The sequence below is a fragment of the Rhinolophus hipposideros genome, assembly GCF_964194185.1.
Source record: "Rhinolophus hipposideros genome assembly, chromosome: X".
In the NCBI taxonomy this organism is placed as follows: Eukaryota; Metazoa; Chordata; class Mammalia; order Chiroptera; family Rhinolophidae; genus Rhinolophus; species Rhinolophus hipposideros.
In genome coordinates, this window is record NC_138046.1 from 2,480,642 (window position 1) to 2,500,177 (window position 19,536).

General features: G+C 45.4%; 3 protein-coding genes across 16 annotated transcripts in view; 1 reads left to right on the forward strand and 2 right to left on the reverse strand.

The window, feature by feature from the left end:
• The window catches only part of KIF4A (kinesin family member 4A), an 87,136-nt gene extending 84,459 nt beyond the window's left edge, over window positions 1-2,677 (reverse strand). Inside the window, exons 1-2 of the mRNA XM_081042702.1 lie at window positions 2,543-2,677; window positions 2,324-2,438 (exon numbers count right to left, since the gene is read on the reverse strand). Of these exons, the coding sequence (XP_080898828.1) occupies window positions 2,324-2,438; window positions 2,543-2,662 (235 nt within the window). The 5' untranslated portion in view covers window positions 2,663-2,677. The remainder of the gene's footprint in view (window positions 1-2,323; window positions 2,439-2,542) is intronic.
• Window positions 2,678-3,218: 541 nt separating this feature from the next.
• Window positions 3,219-5,950, forward strand: PDZD11 (PDZ domain containing 11). 14 transcript variants are annotated; one of them, XM_081042711.1, is made up of 7 exons: window positions 3,232-3,336; window positions 3,621-3,720; window positions 4,176-4,259; window positions 4,527-4,583; window positions 4,853-4,951; window positions 5,184-5,244; window positions 5,394-5,950. In XM_081042711.1, exons 2-7 carry the CDS (start codon window positions 3,634-3,636, stop codon window positions 5,426-5,428), a joined length of 423 nt encoding a protein of 140 aa, XP_080898837.1. In that variant the 5' UTR covers window positions 3,232-3,336; window positions 3,621-3,633; the 3' UTR covers window positions 5,429-5,950. The 14 variants fall into 14 exon arrangements, with proteins under 14 accessions (XP_080898834.1, XP_080898837.1, XP_080898833.1 ...); XM_081042712.1 differs by having other exon boundaries at window positions 3,238-3,267; XM_081042705.1 differs by having other exon boundaries at window positions 3,254-3,323.
• Window positions 5,951-11,793: 5,843 nt separating this feature from the next.
• On the reverse strand, window positions 11,794-18,391 carry ARR3 (arrestin 3; the record flags this gene model as incomplete). The annotated part of the gene is given in 11 exon segments (XM_081042257.1): window positions 11,794-12,004; window positions 12,239-12,311; window positions 12,572-12,656; window positions 12,847-12,864; window positions 12,868-12,966; window positions 12,969-13,058; window positions 13,062-13,213; window positions 17,701-17,761; window positions 17,900-17,930; window positions 18,214-18,251; window positions 18,377-18,391. Coding segments are annotated over 11 exon segments (873 nt in total).
• Window positions 18,392-19,536: the final 1,145 nt, after the last annotated feature.

Consider the following 19,536-nt stretch of genomic DNA (forward strand, 5'->3'; position numbering starts at 1 on the left):
TACAAAATACTCAGGGCTCTGTGGTATTGGGAGTTCAGAGTACAAGAGGGTGCTGTTGAGCTGGCTCAAAAATACTGGCTTTGTCTTTGCAGAGCAATGTTAACCAAACACATATACCAAGGGTGCCAAAAAAATGTATACAAGTGGACACTTTGGTCAACGTTGCTCAAGCAGTAGTTCACCATCATCAGAAGTGTCTGGACACTGATGGTAGCCATTTCGAGTCACTGTTGTAATTGCAGGAGTCACACATGACTTGTATTCATCTTTTGTTGTCAGCACATACTGAGTATTACAATTTTAATACAGTTTTCCTTTCTTAAGATATGTATACATTTTTTGCACCCTCTGTATATACTGGAATCATTTTCCACATTACAGTGCTTCTAAAGACTGTAATTTAATTCTCATAGTTTGCCAAGTTCAAAATGTGAAAGTAGAACTATAGTGTAGTGCTCTTACAAAGCTGTGAAGGTTCATGCTAAGGAGGATGACCAGATAATGAAGACTCTGGAAACCTTAAACTTATTGTTTCAGGAATGGCTCAAGGGAAGGAGAGACGGTTAATAATCAGGAGAGACTTACAATAATATAATGGTTTTCCAAACATGCAAAGAGGAAAAAGATTAACTTTATAATGCAGAAGCCGGCAGATAACACCTTGCTCAAATGAGCAAAATGAACATCAGCAGTAATGGAACAAATCAGGAGCATGTGATGCCTGACAGGATTCAGTAAGAATACAGCGATACTTCTGTGATATTTCTGCTAAAGATACACAACCTGAATCTAATAATAAACATCAGACAAACCCAAATTGAGAAACAGTTTGCAACATAACTGACCTGTGATCTTCAAAAGTGTCATGATTATGAAGGTCAAACAAAAGACTGAAGACGTTTTCGAATGAACGAGACTACAGAGGCAGTACAACTAAATACAACATGTGATTCTGAACCAGACCCTTTACTATAAAGGACATAATTGAGGCAATTGGTGAAACTTGAATGGGGTCTGAGGACTGGATGGTAGTGATGTAGCAATGCCAATTTCATGATTTTGATGGCTGTATGTAGTCATGTAGGAGAAAGTCCTTGTTTGTAGCAAATATACACTAAAGTATTTAGGGGGCATAAGGTGAACAACTCATTTCAAACGGTTTAGGAAAAAAAGTTCTTTATGCTCTTCTTACAACATTTCTATAAGTTTGAGATTATTGCTTTAATTTTTTAAAAATTTGAAACAAAGTATTCAATGTGTCCAGATTCTTGACATCATTAAAAAGTGGGGAAAAAATGTGAATGCTGTTGCCTGGAAGAAGGCTTCTGTTTGTCTAGAAGGATGAACTAACACCACTGGGTAGAAATGACCAGGAAGCACATTTCATCTGAATATAATGTAATGCAATTAGAGTTGTCCAAAAAAACCAGTCAACAGGACTAGCCCATGAGTCCGTGAGTTCCCTCTGAAAAAACATTTAAGTAGACACTGACAGTTCACTTTACAGAGGTATGGCTAGAAAGCTTTGAATCCTGAATAACCACTGTACTAGAATAATAACTGAAGACCTTTCAGACACTTCCCTTCTTCAGAGTCTGCTTTGGTCTTCAGTGACGCTAAAGCCTTAGCTTCTGCAATGAAGCATACTAACTGGTCAGGGTATTCAGGGCCTTTAGGAAATCTCCTTCTCTACCTAAAAGAATTCTACTCATCATTCAAGAGCTATCTCAAAGTTTCCCCATGCTGTGAAATTCATCTCAAATTCCCCAAGCATCCTTCTGGTTTTCATACTACTTCATCTGAGGGCACTGCTACTTCTATAGCAGGACTATTGTATATTTTTAACTTCTAAAATAGTTTTCCTTAAAGATGAGTGCAAAAAGTTTAAAATTGTTTATGTGTCCAAAATTGTGTATGCAGTCATCTACTTCTACTGCGGCCGGTGGACTCTGAACTCCTCCAGGACCCGGAAGCTCTATTATTTATCTCTGAATCCCTCCACGGGTTTGGCACTGCTTGGGCCTCAAGTAGGCAGGCACGCTTGCTGATCATCAGTACCCATCAAAGAGCTTAGACTGGAATGAGATTCCAGGACAAACAAAAATACATACAAGTCAAAGGTGAGCAGAAGCACAGAAAGTAAATACAGTATAAAAGTAGATTCCAGGGTGCGGAGACTTTCACGTGACACTGCACTAGCTCCCAGGCTGCGGGCCTTTTGAAGGCAGGCCCCACGTTCATCCATTGCTGTATTTGCAGCATCCAAGCACAGTGCCTAACACACAGCGTTCGCTCAAGAACCGATTGACTAAAACAGCCTCACCTTTAAATACGCCTTTTATGAGCGGCGCTACTGCAGTATTGAAGACTTCTTCCTGTTCAGTAGAGGGGTCAAACACAAAATCGTAGGTGAAGGATTTGTCAGTACCAACCACCACCTAGAGGCAAGGAAAAAGGAGTAAGAATAACGCAGGGCCAGACCACGCCCCTCACTGCCATTCGGCCCCAGGTGTTCAGAGACAGGCCCAGGACTGCTACGCACCTGCGGTTCCCCGGGTACGAAGGAAAGGCACATCTGGCAGCCCTCACTAATCTCTTTGGGGACCAGAGGGCGACATCGCAGTGCCACTCTTACAGGAATTCCCTTCACCTCTTCCTTCATGATCCTATCACAGCACCGACTCTGGGGAACAAAAAAAACGAGGCTTGCTGATGAATCTTGCTGGGTTGGCAGGGGTGGGAGGGGGTCGTCCCTGAGTTCCCGCCCTCCGCAGATGGGGGTGGGTTACGGAACTCAGCGCTAGCTGAGACGGCCTCCCCCTCGCAGCGGGATCGCTGCCGCTGGAGAGTCACAGTCCTTCAGACGCGGCCACCGAAGGACTGCCAACAGCCCGACACTTTGAAGACACCCAAGTGATGCCTGAAATGGAAAAGAAAGCCCCCGGCGGAGACGACGACAAAGACCCACGGCCCCAGGGTTCCGGGAAAGGCGGATCCTCAGCTAAGGTGTGTCCCCTTCACTCACCAAACTAAACGTACCTTTCCCGGTCTCTCGCCGCCCCGTCCCAACTGGAGCTTTAACCGCCAAGTTTCAAATCGGCCGTGGAGGCGCAAGCCAATCGGAGTGCAGACAATTTTCGGGCGGAGCACGCACGTCAGCGTGCGCAGGAAGGCGCTTTGGGGAGCGGAGGGCTGTGCGCCGCGCCCTGACCCCGCCCCTTTTCGACCGGTCTAGCATCCGCTTCCGGTCCCTCGGCTGCGCTCGCGGTGAGCAGAGCCGGAGGTCGCTGAGACCCGTCGGCGGGTGATCTACCGTGTCGTGGGTGTGGGACTCAGGCAGGATGCGGGGCGGGGACTGGAAGGTGGCTGGTGGTGAAGGAAAGGTCGAGCTGGGGACCCCCACCATTACCGATCACATCTAGGGAATGTGGGGCGATTACTGGAGAAATCCAGTAAATTGTTTTCCTGCATCTTTTTTCTTCCTTCTCTCCCCTAGTCTGTCACCTAGAAGTGGGCTGCGACTATAAGCTGACAGCCCTGGATGAGTTGGGGTTGTTTTCTGAAACTTGTTGTCCCTTTGGAACCATTTTTGTCAGCTTTGATTCACCCTTCCATTCCAGGCCCTTGCCAGACATGGACAGCCGGATTCCTTATGATGACTACCCAGTGGTTTTCCTGCCTGCCTATGAGAATCCCCCAGCGTGGATCCCTCCTCATGAGGTGGGAACCACCTGTACCCTACAATAGGAAAATGTTCCCCATGGGCATGACATTATGTACAAAAGGTAGGATGGCAGGGTTAGAAAGCTCAGTGGAGAATGAATCTTAGCCTTTGTTGTAGACATGGGACCCAGAAGTCGGATTCTGAGAAAGTGGGCCTATTGGTAGCTTCTTAGGGAATTCTCCTGCCAGAGTCCATTCACAGCAGAGAATTCTGGAAATTCAGAGCCCTAGTTTCCATTCTGTCAAGCTAAAGAAATGGAGAGCTACTGGACTGCTGTTATTTCCCCAAGTCATCTGTCTATCCATTTGGACGGTACTATCACCTCTACTTAAGCTAAGTCCGTGGCTTCACCTTTTCCTGACTTCAGGGCGATGCGTTGGTTCCAGATGAAGGTGGGCATAAGATCTAAGTCTGGTATTAAGATTTCTGGGGTTGCTGTTGTGTCTTGCAGAGGGTCTACCACCCAGACTACAACAATGAGTTGACCCAGTTTCTGCCCCGAATTGTCACACTGAAGAAGCCCCCTGGAGCTCAGGTGAGCTTATGGAACAGTTACATCTTATTGCAGGCTAGATTTGTCCACACCAGGCCCAGAAGTTAGCCACAGTTGGGGGACAGGTTGCGAAGCAGGTGGGGAGGTAAGGAAACTACCTTTTATGAGCAGAAAAGCCGAGGTACCACATCTGCAACTTCTGACTTCTCTCTGAGCGCCACATAGCCAAGCTATCATATGGTGCTTTTACCAGATATTTTTGTATTTGTGGTCCACACTGAGCCCCCATTTTGTGCTCTTGTCTTGCAGTTGGGATTTAACATCCGAGGAGGAAAGGCCTCCCAGCTAGGCATCTTCATCTCCAAGGTACGTGCCCTGGTAGGCAATATGGGTGGCCACTTCCCTTTGTGGTTACCAGGTTGCAGAACCCTGATGTCCCCAGGCCTGGGAGAAGGATGATTCAGTCGACTCATAGAAGGGGCATAATGGCGACACCCTTTCCCACTTAAAACTCCCACCTGGCAAGCATCTATCTCCCTACATTGTCACAAACAAATAAAACAATAACACCTAATTTCACTTAAAAGTGAGAAATTGCCTCACCTCAATCACATACATTCTCTCCTTACCAACAGGTGATTCCTGACTCTGATGCACATCGAGCAGGACTTCAGGAAGGGGACCAAGTCCTAGCGGTGAATGATGTGGATTTCCAAGACATTGAGCATAGCAAGGTGGGCACAGCATCTGGGCTGTGGTGAGGCAAGAAGCCATCCCAGGTAGTATAAGTTGGACAGGATTAGCCTAACTTATAACTTGATAAGAAAGACTCTCCTGAGGAAATGTACCAGAAGTAAGCAGCAATTAGAGATCCAGAAGATTCGAGTGGCAAACTCCCCTCCTCCTGTTATGATTCTGTCCTGGGCCATATCTCTTCATTTGTACAAGCTGTTGTGTTCTTTTCAGGCCGTTGAGATCTTGAAGACAGCCCGTGAAATCAGCATGCGTGTCCGCTTCTTTCCCTACAGTAAGTGTCACTATCTTTTTTACCTACCTGGCAGGGCCCTGGGGAGGAACTCTGCTGATTGTTAGAGGCTCCACAAGTTAGAGATGGGGAAGTGTGTACTCAGGCCTGAAAATAATCCTGCTTTTCCCCCCCTTTCTTCTTTTCCCCAGATTATCATCGCCAAAAAGAGAGGACTGTGCACTAGAGAGTTGCAACCCATAGTCCTCCACATGGAATGTTCTAGGACAAGCTTGCCAGGCCTCAGGAAAGCCACTTGGGAAACTGTTCTCTAAGCCCCACCCAGGCATAGTGGTGTGGGGAGGATGGGAAGACAGGAAGGCCGGGCACTGAGCCAGCTAGCCAACTGCATTACTCAAACTACTGCTCTTTTAGTTCCCTGCTTTTTTGGTGACCTTCACTCCCTGAGAGGAGAAGGAGGATGATGTCTGGGTAGAGCCCAGCTTGTGGAGAACCCTGCTAGAAAAGGCAACTGACATTTATTGAATACCATGTGCTAGGCAATTACACATATGTCATAGTATTTTCATTAGAGTATAGAAAAAAGAATCTTGGAGAGCTTAATCTAATCTTGCTGGCTATCTCATCCCACACATCCTTACAGTACCAGTCTCATACACTTTGGAGACCCTAGTGGGACCCTGTTTTTCCTCCTTTCCCTCCTTTTTCTATATTCTCCCCTAAAAAGTAAAACACGATGCTGAAGAAATGTTGTTGTGACTTTTGGATGATACTGATTTGGTGTAAAATGCTGTTCAGGCAAAAATCAAAGCTCTTCCGAAGAGAGGAGCCACTGGGAGTAACAGCAGCAGTATACCGACTTCCCAAATCTCTTGTCTGCCCAAGAAATCAGGTCGCAAATCTCTGTCTGCCCAAGAAATCAGGAAGGCCCGGGAACCTTGCTACAGTGTGGCTGAGGAATGGTACAGGGTGAGAGGTACTGGAGGAAATGGTGACCCCACCCCCATGATCTTTGGACACTTCTCTGCAGGGTGCAATATTAATATCATTCTTCCCCACATTGTTTGATCGGGAACATCACCTAAGGGAGAGGCTTAGATGCCTTTCTTTTCAGGGGCAGCAGTAAGAAATTGGTTCCCAATTTCCAACTTGTAGGTTGAGTAGTACTGACAGCCAGCTTCCCTCTTTTCTTCACCCCAGCACCCCTCTCCCCCCAAAAAAAATAACCTGCCACATTCTTAGTTCCTTAGTTACCAATCCATTGTTTGAGGCTCCAGGCCACACTCTATGCCATTTCCATTGGCATGTTCAAAATACCCATTTAGAATAGAAACTTGTCTAATGAGGTATGGGGTGAAGTGCCCCCATAATGAAAGTCCCAAATTTTCCTGGAAAGAATCCTGGCAAGCTTAAATATGTATTTCCAGGCCATTTTTCTGGGAGTGATTCTGTTGGTCTGAGGTGGAGCTTGGAGATCTGAAATATTAAATAAGTAAGGTAAGTCTCCCAATATGGGAAACCATTGTAAATAGTAATGTATCTCTGTGGGGAAGGTCTGGCTCTTCTATAAATTCCACCAGCTCTACTGTGGTACCTCTTCTAGAGGCTCAGTGCCATTGTTAGGTGGCAACGTCCTGTGAGCAGAGCTGGAGGTAGATGGCTTCTAGCTGTCTGCTTCCTGGGCATGCAGGCAGCCCCCCTCCTAGCCTACGCTGCTGTTGCTCTGCTGCCCCCGAGTGGACATCTGAGAAAGAAGCTAGAGGCTGACACTTGCACCAAGGCAGATTGTATTGGCTGGCTCTACTGAATGTTGAGGTCTGAGACTCCCTGTAGTTAACAGGCTTTCAAACAACTCATCTAAGAAGTGCGGTAAACATGGTCAGAAGTCCCAGCTAGGTGCCCTGGGCCTAAGAGGCAAAACCCCTCCTGCCCTAAATTGGTTCTCACCTTGCGGCACTTGAAATGGCTCTGGGTTGGGGCGTGATGCAGTTGCATTATGAAAAATTAAGTACAGCATGAAGGCACAGGCAGTAACAGGCTGAGGCAGAAGGACCAGTTTATTGAAGGTGCGGATAAGAAAACTGGGGAATGAACTATCAGCCTTTGAGGTAACCTCACTGCTGTAGAATTGATGTGTACAAGAAAATGTGTTGCGGAGCGTTGAAAGATTTAGTAGAGGTTTGGGAAGAATGTACCTATCTTTCCTCTCTGCCAAGTCTTACCAGCTCCCTATTGCTTCCCTCAATCCTCGTTTCAAATAAAACATGGCGTGACACCCCCTTGTGATGTCATAGACAACCACTGCAATGGTTGAATCATAAATGGAGCTAGGAATTAACGCTGCAGAACTTCTGACCTCTGTCCCATAGCTGCAGTTGAACCTGCATAAAATAAAAGTGGAGAAAGATAGACAACTAGCCTTTTAAATAATGTTAGAAATTAATAAAAGCAAAATAAAGGGTCAAGGAAACTGGGTCCCGGAAAAGTGGCTACGATGTCCACAAACGAAGTGGCTTTCTAATCTAGAACTGGTCCAATCTTAATAGACTGTTTTGATTAAGGAAGACCCTGTAGAGCAGCAGATTTAAGGCCTTGAAGCCTCTTGGATTTTGTCTGTTATAGTTGGAGCTTAGATGACGGCAGAGAGAATGAGAAACAGGACAGGGTCGGTGATTTGGGGAGCCTTCACGTTTTTCTTGCCTTTGTTTAGCCACAAATAACCTGTGATGAATAGGCCTAAGGGGTTGAAGTATAGGGTTAGTGATAGGAGAGAACACTCACTACTCAGCCCTCCAAGTACTCTTCTCAGGAGTCAGTTCCAATGGTAGCCTGCAAATGGGAGATAACTCACTCTGTACCCCTCCTTTACCCCCATACCAGGCAGCCTTAGAACCAGAAGTGGAGATTGCTTTGAGAAGGTTGTCCTGGCTCATCTTCTCAACGCTTACAATAGGTAACTTTGAAGAGAAGAATCCTTGTGTGAGTTGGCCAAGGAAGGTGGCAGAAATGTGCGGTGTGATGCCGTGGTGGTGTGCTCACCTGGCCTGTGCAGTCACGCTGTGGAACAGGAAGAGGTGGTGTTTTGATTTTGTCCCCACAGGGAGGCAGATAAGTAAGCTGTCCATCACCCTGGGCGAGGAGGAAATTGATTCCCCAGAGGACCCCCTACTCCATTACATACTGTCATACCTCCTTATCCCCAAAGCCAACCCAGACCCCCACCGCTCTGCTCCTCCAGGAACACAAGTTCAGATTTGCACACAGACGGGTCCAGGGGTCCCTTGGCGGTTTCTAGGCTGAAGCCTCCGGCCTCACTGTGGGCCTCACAGGTCACAGGGCGCTCTGCATCCAACCACCACTCAAGCCACCTTTGTCATCGCTCCTAGGCCTGGGCTCACAGCCATGGCCCCTAGCCCACAGCTCTTGCTGTTCCCTGGGCTGGGCAGTGGGTGATCATAAATGGGGGTGGGGGAAAAGATGACCAGGGTCCCGAGGGAAGTTGTGTCCACAGAGGGCGGGCAGTGTGCCAGAGGGAAGTCGGGGGTCGTTTAGGGGCAAAACACATGCTACAGGGCTATCTAATCACTGATAGGGAAGAGAGTGCTGGTTCTCAGTAGTCGATTACCCTCCTGGAGAAGGAAATACCAAAGAGATCTCCAGACTCGTGTGGACAGGCTGATTTATTAGAGCATTACAGTGGGGCTCCCACACACACGTGCCAGAGCAGGCACAACCCCCTCTGCCAAAGCCTCCGGGGTCTCCTCCCGGTCTCCTCCAGCCTTGGCTCCCGCCAAGCGAACTCCTGATGACTATGTCCTCAGAGCTTGCAGAGAAGCAGAGGGGAGTGCCGGGTTAGGGACAACTTTCTGGGCGTCCTCCACGTTCACTCCTTTTCTTGATCCCAGTTCAGATCCGCAGCCCCCTCTCGGTAGCTTCCCTCTACCCCACACCCACCACAGTGGCTTGTTTCCCGTCACTTGCTCCCTCCCCAGTTTCCCAACACAGAAGTCCGAGAGGAAATAAGAATGCAGGAAGGGAGGGAAAGGATCAAAGAATGAAAGAGGGAAGTATGGGCAGTGGGGGCGGGGAAAAGGAAAAATGGAAGGGATGGGCGGGGGAGGGCAATTGTGTGGAGGGCGGGGGATACAGAAAGGGAAAGGAGGATGGCTGAAAAGCACTGAACTGTGACATGAAGCTAAACCACAGGTGCCCACTGCACACGTATTGAAAGCAACACTCCAGGGAAGCTTTTTAACATTACCATTGTCATAAAATGGAGGCTGACACTGGGGAAAGGAGGACGGGGCTTCGGGGGGCCTCAGATTTCCTTACCTAGCGGCCTCTGTGGCAAGCATGCTGAGGGAGGGGGAAATGGAGCTGAAGCTAACAAGGAGCTGTTCAGTTTCTGAAGAAATATCTTTTTACTCTCCCCCCTCCCTTTTTAACCCTCTCCTCCCACCACACACACACACACTCCTTTCCCTGAAAACCTCGACACTAACCTGCCTATTGCTAGTCAGTTGCTACCCAAATTGCCAGCCCCTGATTCATAAAATCAGAAGGGCTTCACCCCCAACCCGCAGGATCACTGTTTCTGTGCGTCCCACCTGGTCACTCACCATGAGATGCTGGAGGCATCAGGACCAGGGGCAGCTCCACACCAACAACACTGCCAGGGACCCAAGGCAGAGTTACTGACTTCCCTCCAAGTCCACTCCTTGAGCCTCTCTCCCTCAGGTTTCCGGTCCTGGGATGGATGGCCTCTGACTCCTCTCTTGCCCCAGCTCCCCTCCCCGCAGCCTCTTACCTGGCTGTCAGGTCACGGAGGATGCAGACCTTAGAATGACACCCTAAAATTAGTGGTTGGAAATGGAAAGTGGCAACCTAATTTGGGGGAGGAGGGATCAGGAGGCCAACTTAGCCACAGAATGGGTTTCTGGAAGGGAAGGTGGCTTGCTCACTGAGCTCAAAGGGAAACTGGTCTGGGAGAAGGGGTGGGGGACATCTTGATTCGATCAGCCCAAGTGGGAGGAAAACAGAAGGGAGAAACCGTCTGCTCCGCAATCTCTGATCAAACAGACCGTGAGCCCTCACCTCACTCAGCCTCCATGGGACACCACCAGCTTGACTCTGACTTTATAGGACATCAGCATCCCCAGCAGCTCCTTGCTGTATATTTGTGGGGGTTGGGGAGTCATTCATTAAGTCCCCCAGTCCCTTCCTGTGCACTTTTTGTCGTCCGAAGTTCTCCCAGGCTCTGTTCGCTCCTCACTGAGACCACATTTCTGTTCCTAAAATCCAGTTTTACCATGTCACCCTCTACTCAAGAGCCTACCTCTCTGAATATAACTACTCTGCTTGGCTTGCATGATTCTTAACAATCTGGCATCGCCCAGCCTCTCTAACCTTTTCTGCCCTAACCCCTAACCCTAGGATACAACCCAAGTGGACCCATCTTCCCTCCATGCTCAAAACGTGCCATGCGGATTCCCGCCTTCTAGCATTTGCTCATGCTGTGCTCCCAAACTGGAATGCTCTTTCCTTCTTCTGTTGCTATTCAGATTCTACACATTCTTCAAGATCTAGCTCATTCTATCTCCTCCAGGGAAATGTCTCCAGCTATGCTGGCCTCTTTTAGCTTCTATTGGATTTATAATCTGAACCACATGCACTACCACTTAACTGTTAGATTGCATTTGCACTCTTCTTTGTTCCCCATCTATGGCATAAACTGACTCAAGGCACAGATTGTCTTACACTTCTTTGTATCCTCCTACATTGCTTAATTTAGGAATGAGGATTTAACGGGTACACAATAAAAAAACCCACTGATTGAAAAATAAGACACAGAAACCTGTAAATCATTGGGCAACTCTCTTCATTGCTCTGGGATGCTGGTCCTCCAACTATAAAATAATGTTGTTTGGGTGATTTCTAAGGGTCTTTCTAGCAATAACAGTCTACAGTTACATGACCGATAGGCACAGGGAGGCGGGCAATAAACGCTTGTCAGATGGTGGCAGGTGTTTTTTTTTTTTGTGGGAGACGTAGCTAACACTAGGGCCTCTGAAGGTATAGGACCAAATAAATGACTTGATAGAATTCTATCCATTGCTATCACATCATTTTCCTTTTTTTTTGTCCTTCATTTCTCATCTCCTAGTCTTCCATTCATTTCTATCTCCCTAATAGCTACTGTATATATCAGTGTTAGAGCCAGATGACGGTGATAGAATCCTCTCCACTTCTGCCACTTATTAGCTATGTAAGCATGGACGGGTCCCTTCATCTTTCTCAGCTTCAGGGTCCTTAACTGTAAAATGACATAAGAAAGCCTTGACAGCCTACTTTGGTGAGATTCTTATCTTTAACAGAGCACATATGGAAGAATTTTGTGAGCTGTGAAATATTATACAACATAGGAATTTTTTTCTCTCCATTCTTCCTTTTTTGCTGCCTGTGACCTAAGCCTGCCGTTGGTCCCATGGGCATTATTTAGCTTCCTGTTGGGCCTCAGGCCTGGAGGGATCTGTGAACATTGACGTAGGAACACCTAAAAGAAACTAGGTAGGCTTCATTGAAGGTGAGACCTCACAACTGTATGTATAGCGTGCAGAATGGGTTGGGGATAGAAAATGGACGTTGGGAGTTACACTTGAGCTTCATCGTGCTAGAGGCCAGATTGGTATCACCATGCTTGAGTTTGCCATCCAGTACCAGGCCCTGTTTCTGGCAGTTGGTGGTCAGGAGTGGGGTTACTGCAAAGCTCTTGGAGAAGCTGGAGTTATCAGCAATAGTCTCCCTTTGAAAGGAGAAGAAGAACTTAGGCTAGGCTTGCCAACTAAGGAAACTTTCATTCCCATGAGGATCTTGTACAATTCTCCCCTTTATCTATGTCAGCCCTCATCTTGACCTTTCTGTCCTGGGCATTTACCCACTTCCTACTTTCCCCAACCCTCTCCTCTGCCTCCAGGCCCCAGCCCTCTTCCTACCACCCCATCCCTTGGTTCTCTGACCCAGGCCCCAGTGCCAGTATGTGAACTCCTGAATGGACACAGTCTTGTTGTACTTGTCTAGTGAATACAGGTCAATACCTGTGATCTGTTCAACTGAACAGCCAGGAAAAGCACATGACTATAGTTAGTCAGTCATCCTTGAAACCCCAACTCACTGCCCTCAAATGTGACCTAATATATGGGCACACTATGCCTGATGCGCTAAGACGTGCTCCTGGACAAAGAGAAACACGTTGATAAGCCTGCATTGGACGGAAAGCCTAGATGAAGCTGTTTGGCTACATGGGGAAGAGTTTTGTAAAAAGACCTGTGGATTTGGGACAAGATACAGGGGGATAGGAAAAGAAGCTCACCTAAGATCTTGATTTTATTGATGACCTTGTTGGTGAAGTTGTTGATAGAAACATTGACAGAGATGGGTTTGCCATGGTAGTGAACCTGAAGTAGGAGGAGAGGCCCGGCACATCACAAGGTTGCAGGGAGAAGGCCAAGATCAAGACCTCGAATTCCTGTTTCCTTAGCACTGTTGCCACTCTGGCTTCCATCCCTGTCTCTCTAAGTAGGAAATCAGTGAAGAAAGGGTTTCAGACAGGTTGTGGGGTAGGGGCAGAAAGTGGGGGTAACAAATCTCCCGCTCCATCCAGGCCTAGAGCTGTAGGGGCTGAGCTGACAGAAGGAAGCGGTGGATGGTCTGGGCCCAGGGGCCAGGGCCTGGCTCCAGGGGTGCAAACTTCACTCTGGTGTTCTTTAGCTTCCTGTTTTAATCTTCCCTGGAAACCTTGTCCAGGAGTTGGGGACAGGGTAAAAGGGGTAGGCATTGTCCCCCAGCTCGTGCAGCAGTCACTCCTGCAGGACTGTGAGGGGCCTCCAGGGGCTGGTGGGCTCCGCTGGGATGACTTTCTGGATCTGTACATACAGATCTTTGCGGAACGTCAGAGCAATCACGTCCAAGTCATCATGGCCATAGCGAAAGGCACATGTCAACATGACAAACACTGCAGGTAAAGGAGGAACAGAGTGACCTGTCAGGCCTGAGGGGGAAAGGAGGTCTTAAATGGCTCATAGGAAGACACAGAGAGACAATGTGATATGATTGAAACAGTGTAACCATAAAAAAAGGATTAACACATTTGACTGCAGTAAAATTTTAAAGTTCTTGACATTAAAAGTCTTCATGAGCAATGAAACAAGCAAGATCCTGGGAGAAATACTGGCAACACATATAACAAACAAAAGGTTAGTGTTTGCAATATGTAAAGAACCCCCACAAATCGCTGAGTCCCAGTTATTTCACCTGTTAATCAGAGGACTGCACTTGGAGCTCCCTGCACGTTATTTAGCCCTCACAGCATTCCTCTGAAGTATTATCTCCACTTTGTGGTTAGAGGAAATGAGCTGAGAGCAGTCCAACGGTGGCCTAGGATATCAACCCAGGCCTGTCTGTTTCCAAAGCCCAGATTTGTGCGAGCCCAGCCCTAACTCACAGGGTGGCTATGAGAAGGTGATGTATAAGAAATTCCTACCGCAACTCATAATATTCAATCCCTGATAAGAGAGAGTAGCTGTAACCAAGTGTTGCTAGAATCTGGGGCATTTTTCTCTAAACTTAAGCCTCATCTAAGACGACATACTTCTGAGGCTTATAATAAAAGTTCAAATTTTTAATATATTTTTCTTTCCATTTTAGACTCAGAAATGTATTGGTAAATTAGCCATATAGAAGTTAATTAATGTATAAGTACGTATTGTTTGACTGGCTGATTGACTCAGATACATAAAGTTTACTGCTTACTTAGAATTCTGACCACAGTTTCATTTCAGTTCAATAAACTTTTACTAAACAAAAAAGAAAAAAAGTAATTCCTTTAGAAACTGTGAAGTGATTACAGATGATGGTGATGATGGGAATATTGGCAGAAATGGAACAGTTATAATTGAACTGATGCTTTTCAACTGGTATCTAAGATTAGGGGCAAATAAAAACCCACTTCGATGCACTACTGGAGTGTGGGATGGGGTACACAGGGATACCTGTCCAAGGACAGAGTGACAAATTGAGGGAAGGAGGGATGTAGAACAGAGATGGGAAATCTTATTTCTGTCGAAGCCCTGACCCAAAGAAAACTAGTGACAGGCACACACTAGTAGAAAGCAACTTATTTTAGTGTTTTTAAGAGGTGAAAACTTCGAACAGCCAGATTACCTGATTTTAAAATTAAGAACAAGAAAAATGAATCTATACTCAAAAGATACAACAAAGACTGAAAGTAATGATAATGGGAGTGATTATAAGTAGAGTTAATTGGTACAACCATTTTGGTGGGCAATTTGGCAGTAGAAAGCTTTAAAAATGTGTGAATTCCCTTCGGTCATTAATTTTCTAGGCATGTAGGCTAAAGAAATAATTGGACAAGTATGAAAAGATATATACAAGTATGTACTTTACAGGGCTGTTTATAATAGCAAAAAATGTTCAACAATTGAGGATTGGCTAAATTCGTTATGGTACACCCATACAATATAGAATTAGGCAGCTGAAAAATTTATAGATATTTATATATTGACATAGGTGAAAAAGGTTTGAAAACCTTACTTGTAATATAGCATTTTAAATAAAAATATAGGTATTTTTGCATAGAAAATGAATAAATATGAACTAAAATATTACTAATGATTATCTTTGGGTGTTAGAATTAGTCTCTTTCTGCCTCTTACATACTTTCTAGTCTTCCTACAATGAAGACAAACAACAATTTTCAAAAGAGACAACAAATAAATTCACCTTAGTGCTCAATTACAGCCAATTAAAGTGGGAGAAGGGAGAGAGAAAGAAAAAGAAAGAATGGACAAAGGAAAGGAAAAGATGGAGAAGGTGAGATGAGGAAAAGAGGTGGCTGGAAGGAAGCAGGGGGAGAAAGGGAGTGAAAGAGATGAGGAATGAGACAGAAAAAGATCAGGAGAGGCGAGGCAGAGGAGCCACTAGTAGCCCCTGAGGCGAAGGTGTTAATGAAAGGAATTGTTCTTTACTATCCTATTGTACCCATTTGGGGAGATCTTATCTGTTTTGTACCAGTTTGGAACCATCCTTGATTGTGCTAGGACATATCTTGTTTTTATTTTTAAGTATGCAACATCTATCCTAAAGTTATTAATTTGTAGCTGTGTTTATTACACAAATAATACATATTAATTGTCTGAAAACACAAACAAAAAGGTAAATCAAAGCTCCACCATTATACATCATATTCCAGAGGTAATTTCTGTTAATATCTGTTGTATTTGCTTCCCAACTTTGTTTCTACAATTAAGCATAAGTCCATCTTAGGTATTATGACTTCTCTCTCACTGCCTTTTTAAAAAAAATTTATTGGGGAACAGTGTGTTTCTCCAGAGCCCACCAGCTCCAAGTACAGTTGCTGTTTTCAATATTTAGCTGCAGGGGGCGCAGCCCACCATCCCATGTGGGAATTGAACCTGCAAACTTGTTGAGAGCTCCTTGTCTAATCAACTGAGCCATCCCACCGCCCCTCTGAAAGCTCAGCGGTAGCTCAATGTGCTTCAATCTAGTTTGTGGAGGGCACAGCTCACTGGCCCATGTGGGAATCAAACCGGCAACCCTGTTGTTCAGAGCTCGTGCTCTAACCACCTGAGCCATCCAGCCGCCCGTCTCACTGCCTTCTTAAAATTAAACTTTTTATTTTGAGATCACTGTAGTCTCACATGCTGTTGTAAGAAATAATAGAGATCCCAGATAGATTTTTGTTAAACACTTCATTTACATAACCACATATACCGCCCTACAACTGGCCTTTAATTACTTAGTGGTATAGAGTAAGCATATCTTACATCAATAAATGCACCTTGATAGGAAAAAACATACTAGAAACTATGACGTAAATAAGATTCTCTTCAGCAAAGTAACAAAACACATAAAATATCTAAGAAATTAATTTAAGAAACATACACAATTTTAGTGACTAATAATATGAAATTCTATTAAGGAACATAAAGATTAGAATAAAAAGAAAAACACACATCTTATTCCTGAATCAACATACATTATTTTTATTAAAAAAATTTATTGGGGTGATGCATTGTTTTTAAAAACTAAAGAATTCTTTCTGTGAGTTATTCTGAATATTTTGCAGGAATGTGAAAAAAATGATTTAGGTTTTAGAAATAAACAGTAATTGAGAATCTTAAATAAGTTGGTTAATTTACTGGCTATACCCCAAAGTTTCTCTGATATTTAAAACTGGCTGGGCTGCTTATCCATAGTGCTTAATCCGAGAGATTAAGGCTATTTTATTCCACAACATCTATAGGATACACCTGAACTAGTAATCACCCATTTATTCTGAGCCTTTTTCAAATCAAACCCAATTTTCAACTGAGTTGGATCACAGAGTAAGAATTAAAAGAAAAAAAAAGCAGTGAAAAAATATTTCAGTGTAATCTTGATCTCTAGTGCTGTGGCCAGAGTGATGTCTCTTGCTGTTACTTGCTGTAGTTATTGTTTCATTTGCTTCTTTGTTTGGGATTTTTTTAAATGGAAAAGATGGGGGGTGTGTGGGGGTGGAGGTGGGGGTTCCCTACACAAAAGGAGCGAGAGAAAGACATACACCAGAGGTTGCAAAATGATAGCCTTAGGGTCACAGCCAGCCAACGGGAAAATACAGGTTTTTTATTTGTCCAGGCCTTTAAAAACTTTTAATTCATTGCCAACATTTGCAAATCAGGAAATTTGCATAAGATATGGATTCCTGATGTATTAAATCTGTCCACAGGCAGTCTAAGCCCATGTTCCAATCAGCAGCGAAGCACAGGCACCACCAATGATAATGGAGAAAATCAGAGCTCTTAGAAGCTATTTACATTTCAGCATGCATGTAAAATTTGAAAAGTCAAATGTTATTTACACTTTAGAAATATATCTATTTTTGAATATTGTTTGGGGAAGGGGCACCATAATCTTTTCAGATTTGGAGACTCTGAAGTTCTTATTCTGAGTTTCGTTTCCAGTTCCTCTTCAACAATCAGAAAATTTGGCTCCACTGGACCAGAATTCCCAGTTGTTAGCCCTCCCCAGACAAGACATTTACAGTGCCCACCACTTTTTGGTTTTCTTATATCCCTCTGGTCCACTTGTCTAGTCCACTGATTCAGGTTACTTGTCTGGCATGTGTGACATTTCAGTTTGAGGCCCCTGATACAAAGGCCAACAAGGCTTTTTACTTAGTCTGTTGACCTTTGAAGTAATCAGGGTCAATAAGGACTGTACCATCGGTGGAGAGAGGGAGCGATGGCACTCCTGGTCAGGAAAAGGTCTCGGACGATGAAGCAGAAGTTGATCCCTGAAATGGTTCCTCCCATTTTCCCTTTAATTGCCCTTCTCTTCTGCATGGTCCTTTCTTCGCTTTCTTTCGCTCCCTGGCTCCCATTCTCTTCTCCCCAGACTCTTTCCCTTTTGGGACTCACTGACCAATAGGTTCCACCGTGTTCACGTGGTCCACGAAGTCCAGTTTCCCCAGAGGGATGGAAAGCTGTTGTGGAACAATCTCCCATGTTATTCTCATAATCATCTTTGAACATATTCGCCTGAAGCCCCCAACCCAAACCCCTGAGACCTTGAAAGATGTACCCACATATCCCATTTGCCCAACTGGGCCAGGTTCTCTCACCTTCCTATTGGAGCAGGTCTTCTTAAATACTCTATGGGGAGAAAACCAGAAAGAGGATAGGGAGGAAGATTGGGAGACAAGGGAAGAGAAGAGGAAGGGAGAGGAAAGAAAGGGAAGTGGGGAGAAAAGGAAATATTCCCAGGATTAGTAGAGGCCTGAGGAGCATGAAATGGTGCAAAGGTGGAGGGAACTGGGGTAGAGTCCAAGTCACAAGTTGGGACAGGTTGGAAACCCCTCTAACCCAAAGGCAAGTACTTGGGTTTGGGTAGTGGACAAATCACAAGATCAGAGAGTTAGAAGGTGTTCTTACACACCTCGATATGTTGGCCATGGAGTTGATGTAGAGCGTTTTCTGGGAAGAAGGAAAGAAAGAGGAAGGTTCAATCATTTGGTCCCTAGTGTCCTTCCACCACCTCGGTGTACCACCCAGACACACCTAGTGTAATGCAACCTTTGCTCTTTAGATAGACACCTCACCACCACGAAGCGCATTTTGTATTCTCTCTCCTGCCAACGGTACTGATTCAGCCATATTTTCACCCATCCTGTACATGGGGGGGGGGCCCTCTTTTTTTTTTTTTTTAAATTGTTGGTTAACCATATTGTCCTTCCTAGAATAGGTGGGGGTATTCAGAGAGAAGAAACTTGTCTGTAAAGGGGCTGGAGATAGGCCTCCATCCAGAAAATTGTAAGGAAAATTGGACTGTATGAGACTGGACATTACCTGGCACACAGTAGGTGCCAAGACATGTTTGTTAGATACCCGAATGAATGAATGAACAAAACCCAGATTCCCTATTCTGTCCATTTTGCTCCTACAATGGATTCTGAGCCCAAGTTCACTTCACAGAGATCTTGTCCCTCAGCTAAGAAAGGAGAGGTGTGGGAGGAAAAGAGTTGGGGCCCTCGTGCTCTTTGTTGTTGGTGGCAGAACGCTCTATGGAAGTTGAAAGCCTTCCTTGAACCTGTTCATCACTCTTATCAGCTTCTCCAGATTTTCTCATCCATATCCCGGTCCATGTCCTAGGTGCTAGGTCTTGGACTAGGGGCCCTTAGAGAGAGGAAGACATCTCTCTAGTGCTTCCCTTTGATGCATACTAGGTCGGGCCCCAGGGATGAGCTTAGGGGAGCTTCCAGAGGTCTCTCGTAGGGTCTCTCAGCCTGAGTGTCTGCTGGCTATGTCAGGAAAGGTGTCACTGCACTGCTCACTGATATATTAAGGGAGATGCTAAGGGCAAAGGATGTGGGGTCTAGTATGGGCAGGAGAGAGAGGACTTTGGACTATTACCTGGAGAGAGAGATGAAGTTTACATCAGTCTCCATCTCTGGTTGCTATGTTTCCGTCCCCAGCATCATATACCCAAGGTCCTCTGAGTGCTCAGATTGGTGGGGGTCAGGGGAGTAGAATAGGATTCTGGGGAGGGGTTGGCATGAAGTGCTGCTTTATAAATAGTCAGGTGCCAAGAGTTTGGAAAGCAGATTAGTGGCTAAAAGATTAGCAGGCTCTTCGTGTTGGGACAGGGTTGGGGTAGGAGTTTGCATCTGATGGTGTTAAAGGTAGGGGAGCTTAAGCAGGGGAAATACAGGTTTAGGGCAATGTGAGGCCTTGAACCAAAGGACCAGGATCAAAGTGGAGT